The sequence below is a fragment of the Triticum aestivum genome, chromosome 1A (genome assembly GCF_018294505.1).
Source record: "Triticum aestivum cultivar Chinese Spring chromosome 1A, IWGSC CS RefSeq v2.1, whole genome shotgun sequence".
Taxonomy (NCBI): domain Eukaryota; kingdom Viridiplantae; phylum Streptophyta; class Magnoliopsida; order Poales; family Poaceae; genus Triticum; species Triticum aestivum.
The window spans coordinates 38,555,405-38,564,179 of NC_057794.1; the positions used below are offsets into that span (position 1 = coordinate 38,555,405).

Sequence of the window (8,775 nt, forward strand, 5' to 3'; positions counted from 1 at the left end):
AGTAATATATTATAACAATCGAACCTAGTTCTTACATGAGTCCGTAAGTTGTCACAGATCCAATTCAATTTTTGGTTGCTTAAATGGAGTGGCACTTCAATAAGTAGTACTCCCTCCGATCCAAAATAAGTGTCCTGGTTTTGGTTCAAATTTCTAAAACGGGAATATGATTTTTTTTAGTAACTTCAGGTATATTAATTAATATATCCTATACATGTGGATGCTAACGGCCATACTCATATGACAGCTATTTGCTGGAGACGAGGAAGAATCTGATCTGTCTGATAACTTCATTGTGAAAACATGCCAAAAATTCATTCCTGTCACTGGTAAATAACTCCACTAAATGATTTTCAGTTTTTCTTACCTTTTTGTTATTTAGGTTATCAGCCTCCTCCACTTTCCATTCCAGATCATAGCCACGATGACCAGATCCTCACTCGAACTTTGAAATATTTCATTTGGAACTTAACTCCTTATTTACAGTAATTAGTTTGCATGGGTGATGAACTCACTCTTCTGTTTCTTTTATCAGATTACTATGACGGTGATCGGTTTTTGATAAATCAAGATGGTATATGGAAAGTAAGTCATGTCCGATTTAAGCATGACCAATTATGACAACAGCTATTGCATAAGCTTGTTACCAGATATTATTACTAACTAGTTACGGAATGTGATATGTCTATGTCCTGTAACATGGAAATTTTATCAGTTCCACTAATGTTTGACTGGTTTACTAATTCTGCATGCACGGAAAGCTAACGCCACCAGCAACATTGTGTGTCTGAGTGAACCATCTCAATGACATATTTCAACTTCGTAAAGCTATTTGTTCCTGAATATGTCATTTTTTGTTTGATGTCTTACAGGCCACCCCATTACTCTTGACTCTGGTAGTGATTGAGCTAAGTGATATTGCTTTTGCTGTAAGTTCGTTCTCAATATTTCCCGCGTGATGTTTCTCTTCCCATTTTAGGACCACGAGCATGGGGATTAACATCTTCAGTTTGTAGGTCGACTCAATACCAGCAATCTTTGGTGTGACAAGAGACCCACTTATAATATTGTCATCAAATATTTTTGCTATTTCTGGTAAATCTTCTTTCTGTCCCTATGAACAAACTGCGTGCTATGTTTTTTTTCTCTTTTCATAGACAAATGGACCATTTTTAAGTTAAAATTCTCCATCATTAGTGATGGATTACACTGCCGACTTTTGATTTGTGTATGTTTCAAAACTTGTCTTCCTCGTAAGACTTCGTTCTTTCATTCTTGCTTTCTATACACGGTTTTGAAGTTATTTCTTCCATTGATTTTTCCTTTGTAAGTTTGTATAATGTGAAGTTAATAGCTCAATGTGTATTTTTTAAATCTCTGAAATCTGCTTCTGTTAATTCAGCCACACATTGGGGCTATTGCCTAATAGTAACACTAACCCTAGCTTCGTAGCAGTCTTTGATTTTCACGTTTGTCTTCTCTAATTACAAGAAACTGATATGTATGACCAAGTAATTTCATCATTTTTATGCTGTTGAGCAATTAGTAATCACATGTACTCCCTATATTGTCAAAAAAAAGGTCTTATATTTTGAGACAGGGGGAGTACTATACAACGAAAAATAAGTGATGCATGAAAAAGCAGCTTGGATACCATGGTTGTTGATGCAGAATGTTCATACATAGCGCAGATTTGTGCATTCCGAATACACTTTGAAGTGTTAACGTAATAACATGACGGAATTACCCTGTAGGCCTGAGGTCACTCTACGTACTCATTTCTGAGAGCATGTCTGAGTTGGAGTATCTGCAGGTAAATGTCCCTTGCTCTTCTAAAGTTTCTTGAAATATTTAGTGTTATTATTGAATACATAATATCCCTTGCTCTTTTAAAGTATCTTGAAATATTTACTTATTTTTTAAATACATAAAGAATATCCAGTAGTTATGCATTTTTATCATTTATAGTTTTTGCACTTAACTTTTAACAAACCAACCATTCGAATTTTCACCGAGATCTGTCCAGGTAGTGATAACTGGCTGGTGATTGCCTTCTTGCTGCCATTTTTTTAACCCCATGCGCATGTATTGGTTCATGGATGGTCAAGGATGTGAACATATCCATATTTGTAAGGGTGCAAGCGGCAACCCCCTTCGTCCCGTGAAACTCATCAATTAGTTTAAAATTTTCTCGTCACTTGCTTAAAATTAACACTACATTATACTATGGTATTGTCCGCTAGCCCACCCCGCTTGCATCCCTACGTATTTGTCTATTATCTATTTTGTGTCACTTATTGCTGTTGGCAATGTGCTCTCCAGCCTGCTGTTGGTATCGTTTTGGGCTTCATAGGGGCAAAGATGATCTTTGACTTTTGTGGTGAGCAATCATAGTTGTTATACTCATGGCATTCCACACTATGATCTGTCACCATTAACAGACCATGCTGATTATGCTGATTTGTGGCAGGTTATCATATACCAACTGAAGCTTCCCTTGCTGTTGTTACCACATGTCTTAGCGGTGGAGTAATATTGAGTCTTAGGAAAGCATCAAGTGAGGAACGTGACAAGTAGCCAACATGGCGTGGAGAAGGTAAAATCATTGAATTTAACATTGATGTATTCTTTCATAGATAGTCATACTACAACACGGATGTTATTTACAACCTAGAGAAAGTTGCCCTTTTCTCACTAAAGAATGTTTATGTGACTACGTTGAAGAACCTAGCTTGATAAAACATGAATGGGCTTCTGCGGTTCAAAGGATTCTCAATGGAATTTTGGAGGAGTCTAATCCTTGGGAATTTTTCCTACGTGGGTTGTTTGATTCGTAAGATTGTAAGCCATAGAATTTTTTTTCCTAAGGATTCATTTGCACTAGATTTCATAGGAAAATTTCCATCCACTCCAACCTCTTTGAAAGAATCCTACGCTTTTTCTATGCACAATCAAACATCATTACAATCCTGTAGTATCACAGTGGCATGCCAGTCTATTCCTACATTTTGGAAATCCTGCGAATCAAAGAGGCCCCTATATGCTTAACTGATCCTTTTTCGTAGTTCAAATACCCTTGTTTTCCTTTTAGATCAAATTAACTAGAAAGAATCTGCGAGTGTTAACCGTTAAAAGAACAGGAAGCGCCTCAAATGGATTTGGCTTCATAACGATTGCTAGGGCTTTGTGCATGCTTGGCATAAATTAGGCTGGTACGTACTTAACTACTTTGAGTTGTCGATGTACTACCATTCTACATCTGGTATGATTTTGGAGCCAGTGACCTGATCCTTTTGCCAAGAATCCTATAATGTAAAATATATGAGCAGCCTTGGATTTCTCTACACCCATCAATATTTTAGTTGAAGTGATTATTATTGGAAATTCTGGAGCTTACTTTAAGCAACCTTCTGGGTGCTGTAGGCAAGAACCGCACCATGTAGTATGCACAACATAACATATCCTCCTGATTTGCTTCCAGTCTTTGCTTTTCGAATATGTTGAGATCAGACTCATTCTAGTTGTCGTTCAATCAAAATCTAGTAATTCATTTTTTTAAATGATGGGACGGTCATGTCACGAGTTGTTGGAAAACTCGTGTTGGATCATAGTACGATACTTGTGTTGTTAGACATTACATATCCAACAAAGCAATTATGCCTATGTGCAGGGAACATGTTAGTATATCTTGGTTTCTTCAATGTGGAATTCTTGTTGCATGGCATGGCACTGAACACATACATATAAGCCGCTTCCTTTCTCTCAATGCAGTATGGTTCACTCACTATCCGCCAGCCATGACTGAGTATAGAAAGAAGCAACAGACTCCATTTGTTCAAAGCTTGCATAATGCAACAGCGCAAGTAACAGTCTGCATTTGTCCGTGAATTTGACAGCAATCAAGCTGATTGTGACCAAGATTGATCCTGAAGGCATGACATAGATGCCTGATGCCTGAATTGATAAGTTACAAGTTCCAAATGCTATAAGTTTCTTCTGAAGCAGAAGATTTTGGGGACAGGTGATGCTAAGTTGGCGACCGCCCATTGCGACGCAGTTTTTGTCATGGATGTTAGCTGTTCAGAAGATTTAGCTTGTCCTAGGCATGATGGTATGTACATCATACATGTAACTTAGCAATACTATGCCTGGTGCGGCCGTGTAAGTAGCAATTGATTCTTTGATTCTCCCTCACTTGTAGAAACTGATGTCAAATGTAATTTCTTTCTGCATTTCCTCAATGTGCAGCCATTACATTCTGTACAATGCAACGTATTTTTGTTGCTTACAAACCGCAACACGTAGATTCAGAATCACACACCATTCAGAATTACAATAGCATAATAGCACAACAACACAACATAAATCAAGCCATAAAACATTCACAGATAACATGGTGTCAAACTGTACTAACTTTGAAATATGGCAGGTAACTGACTCAGACCTTGTTGTGATCGGAGGGAGCATACACTCCTTGTAATACTTCTTGTTTAGAACCCTTTTTGCCATTGTTGTGAGTTGTTAAAGCAGAACATTTAGCTTGTACTAGACATGATGGTATCTACATCATTTGTGTAACTTAGCAATACTATGCCTGGCATGTCCATGTATCTGTTCTTTGATTCTCATCAAACCTCACTTAGAAACATGGTGTCAAATGTAAGTAATTGTTAGTACATTTCACTGAACACACTGATATCTGAAGACACCTCCAGATTCACAAATAGCAGAACAACGGAACATCAAAATGCAGACATAAAAAATTCACAGATAACATGATACTTTAATTCAGAAAGGGAAGTAGCAAACCAGAACACAACTTATCGTTCAATCTGAAGTCTGAAACTGGAATGAGGAAATGATCTTATGTACGACTACGGGAATGGCACGGCATATCTACAATTTTTTGGAGAACTAAACCGACCTTTTCAAAGACGCATAATGAATCTAAAATATATCTAAACGGTGCTATTTTTGAAATCCTGCAGTTAACTGACTCAGACCTTCGTGCCATCGGCATCAGCAGCATAAACCTGGCCATATTCGCCCTTGTCATCCTCATCCTCATCCTCATCCAGATAGTCGGCCCTCGCATTAAGGGCCAGCATCTGGCAAACAAGCCAGAACAGAGCAGCGTCAAGGGCCAGGAAAGCGGCACCTCCAAAGAGGCCGGTCTTTGCGGTGGGGCACAGGGTATCCATGTCGTGGTGAACGTTACTGGTGCGATGGTGACCCTCCGTGATCGTTGCCCAGAGCAGCATTGCAAAAGCCAGAGCTGATACCAGTCTGATTTCATAAGAACAGTTAGTAGAATGAACAGTGTGAAACTTGATTACCATAAGTAAATTAGTATTAAGTGCAGGAGACAGCAGTGTGCATAATGTAATGATTCAATTAGTCATGCAACGTAAATATAACAGCTTGCAGAATTAAACACTTGAACATCAAGCCTCAACCATCAATGGCAGAATTAAACACTTGAACATTAAGCCTCAATAAATTCCCTAGAGGATAATCCATTTAACTGAAGAAATACAATGTTGGCAATGTTCAGCATTTATTATCTATGAAGTGTACACCATCAAAAGAAACAAGGGTCCATGAAACGACTGACAATGCATAGCTAATCTTCATCAAATGGCAGGGCTCAAGACATGAACCAACATCCGAACATTAGGTACTATTGCATCTAGTCCATCTGATATTCTTGGCCACAGAGCTAAAGGGAACTTACTCAGCAATAACAAAGAACACAGACAAGCTGGTGCTCTGAAATAACGCTCCACGAGGAACCGACTTGCCCTTGTACGGGTAAAAGATGGCAACGTGCCCAATGAAAGCAGCTAAAACAAGTGCCACAATAGACAGGCTTCCCATTGCAATCGTTGGGTCACTCGGGAACTTGCAGATGACAACATCCTTTCCCTTGATAGGAGTTCCATAAGGAGGCTGCATTAATGGAAAAATGAAATTCACACCGAGTTAAATTATTCAGAAGAGATTCATAACAAGTTACAGTCAGCTAAGAGGAAATAGGCAGTTTGAAGTTTCCATGATTAGTCTGATTATGCATGCTCCCCTATACACAGTTGGACTGTTGGAGTGAAGTAAATAAATTTGATTATGGTCCTGATATGGGACCCAAATTTCACAGGCGATGAATCTTATTGCAAAGGAGGTGGTTCCTGAACTGATGTGTGCTAGTAATATTTTTTACTGAAAAACATATTCGGGAACATGTACTGAATTCAGTCAGCGCTCTCCACAAGAAAGTGCATGTATGATACATCATATAACAGATATAAACAACACAAACCTTTTTGTTTTCTGCGATGACGCCGAGCAGAAACGCGAGGAGGCCAAACAAGGAGACGGTGAGGGCGATCCCCTTCGCCGAAGTCAAACCCATGGCTCCTGCGTAACAATGCACGTATACCGCCGGGATAGAGACAGCATCAATATCAATGCAACACGAACGAATGTGTCATCACGACGGCATAGCAACAGCAATGTAAATGCAACTAGGCTAGTAATAACAACAACCTCTTATATCCCCCGGCATTTCCCGCCCGGCGCCACAGTTGCCAAATAAATAAAACTGGCGCCAAATAAATAAACTAGCATAACATTTTTTTTTTTTTTTTGAAAAGGGGTGCAACCCCAGCCTCTGCATCAATAAGATGCATACGGCTCAATAAACTAGCATAACATGCCTTCTCAGATTCTAAATGAGGATGGGTATAAGTTGCCGAGGGGATCTGCGCATCCGAAATTACATTGGGGGACAACGAAAATGGTAGTACTCCTAGCATCAATCTATCGAGACCCGTCGCCGTCGCACCAGCCGATCCATTCCGGCTCCCACTCCCCGCCGCCAGCCCGAGAAGCGACGCCGATCGGCGAAACCACCTTCCCATCCGGAGGAGGGAGAACCGATGGATGGATCAGTCCGTGTACCACTCCCATCCCATCCCCACCGGGCAACCAACGCGAAGAGACTGGAGACAAGATCGAGATCGGGCCGGATTACCGTGGGCGGAGACGTCGGAAGGAGGTGGCCGGGCTCCGCCGCGCGTGAATCTCTCTTCTCTTCTCTTCTCTTCTCTTCTCCCCGCGCGTCCGCCACTCCTGCAATTCACGGCGGTGGGAGGATGGAGGAAGGAAGGTCTGTGGTCAACTCCACCCCACAGGCCACGGACGGATATAGCAGTGTGCGGTGTGAGGCTGCGAGTGGGCCCGGCGGGCCCGGCGAGGCCGCTTCGGACGGCGCACGGTTGGGCTTTTCCGGGGAGCACGGGGAACACAGAAGGGAGAATCTTTGCCTTTGTTACAGAAAGAAGACCGAATCTTTTTAACTGAATCTCGCCTGAAAGGATGAAAATAGTTCTAACTGATCTCGTTCCATTCGGATCTCTAGGGAATCCGTTGTTTTGTACTGTACAGTACAATACAGAGAGAGAGAGCGCGCGCTGTGATTTACTAGAATCAGATGATTTTTCGGTATTGAAAAACACATGCAACCTTGTTGTCACTGAAATGGATGTATCTTAGTGCTGGATACATCTATCTTGAGCGACGAGTAATTTCGGACGAAGGGAATAATAAGTAGAAAATACAAATTTTTCTTAACTTTTTCTAGGGAATGCCATTCGTCTCACTTCATTGGAATAGTTACAATGAGGTATAAACTAGGGGGCGTCCCTCCAGGCACAAATGGAAATTTGAATCATAAGCATGTCAAGCTAAAATGTGCGTTAATGTGTATTGGCACCCCATGGGACAATGTTGGGATGAAACCTCACCGATTGAGGAAGCCTTCCGGAAACAGTCGACTAGAACCATTATGTAGGACGCCCAATCTCGAGCATTTTACATTTCCAATGAGTCCGACTCAACAATAATCGGGGAGCATAAACTCCCCTATGCAACGGCTAGACTCCAAATCGCCGCCGAGTTCTACTTGAGAGCCGATGTCCCACGGCTAAAAAATTTATCAGGGCGCTGATAATCCCCAAATGCAGGGAGTATTGTACCTGGAATAACCACCAAAATTGGTGTGTACAACATAACGAGAAAGAACAGAAACATAATGTTGGGGAACGTAGCAGAATTTTAAAATTTTCTACGCATCATCAAGATCAATCTATGGAGTCATCTAGCAACGAGGGAGAGGGGAGTGCATCTACATACCCTTGTAGATCGCGCGCGGAAGCGTTCAAGAGAACGGGTTGATGGAGTCGTACTCGTCGTGATCTAAATCACCGATGACCTAGCGCCGAACGGACGGCACCTCCGCGTTCAACACACGTACGGTTGGGAAGACGTCTCCTCCAACTTGATCCAGCAAGGGGGAAGGAGAGGTTGATGAAGATCCAGCAACACGACGGCGTGGTGGTGGAAGCAACGGTGATCTCGGCAGGGCTTCGCCAAGCTCAGGGAGAGGGAGGATTGTCACGGGAGGGAGAGGGAGGCGCCAGGGGCTAGGGTGCGGCTGCCCTTCCTCCCCCCGACTATATATAGGACCCCTATGGGGGCGCCGGCCCTAGGAGATGCAATCTCCAAGGGGGGCGGCGGCCAAGGGGGGTGGAGTGCCCCCCAAGCCAAGTGGGGCGCCCCCACCCCTAGGGTTTCCAACCCTAGGCGCAGGGGAGGCCCATGGGGGCGCACCAGCCCACTAGGGGCTGGTTCCCCTCCCACTTCAGCCCATGGGGCCCTCCGGGATATGTGGCCCCACCCGGTGGACCCCCGGGACCCTTCCGGTGGTCCCGGTACAAT

The 8,775-nt window shown here is 42.4% G+C and overlaps 1 protein-coding gene and 1 pseudogene across 1 annotated transcript; one reads left to right on the forward strand and one right to left on the reverse strand.

The window, feature by feature from the left end:
- The window catches only part of LOC123099672 (thylakoid membrane protein TERC, chloroplastic-like), a 7,092-nt pseudogene extending 2,833 nt beyond the window's left edge, over window positions 1–4,259 (forward strand).
- Window positions 4,260–4,763: 504 nt separating this feature from the next.
- On the reverse strand, window positions 4,764–7,306 carry LOC123188432 (uncharacterized). Its single transcript, XM_044600545.1, has 4 exons — window positions 7,031–7,306; window positions 6,317–6,414; window positions 5,735–5,949; window positions 4,764–5,286 (listed from the first exon to the last, which is right to left on the reverse strand). The coding sequence occupies exons 2-4, from the start codon at window positions 6,407–6,409 to the stop codon at window positions 4,998–5,000; spliced, it is 597 nt and encodes a 198-aa protein (XP_044456480.1). The 5' UTR covers window positions 6,410–6,414; window positions 7,031–7,306; the 3' UTR covers window positions 4,764–4,997.
- Window positions 7,307–8,775: the final 1,469 nt, after the last annotated feature.

Bases quoted from the DNA above. Each gene is read 5' to 3' on its own strand.
- LOC123188432 (XM_044600545.1), bottom strand. From the start codon at position 6,409: ATGGGTTTGACTTCGGCGAAGGGGATCGCCCTCACCGTCTCCTTGTTT. The intron at 5,950-6,316 runs GTTTGTGTTGTT...CCATTAATGCAG, and splicing joins TCATCGCAGAAAACAAAAAG to CCTCCTTATGGAACTCCTAT. The intron at 5,287-5,734 runs GTAAGTTCCCTT...TTATGAAATCAG, and splicing joins GTGTTCTTTGTTATTGCTGA to ACTGGTATCAGCTCTGGCTT.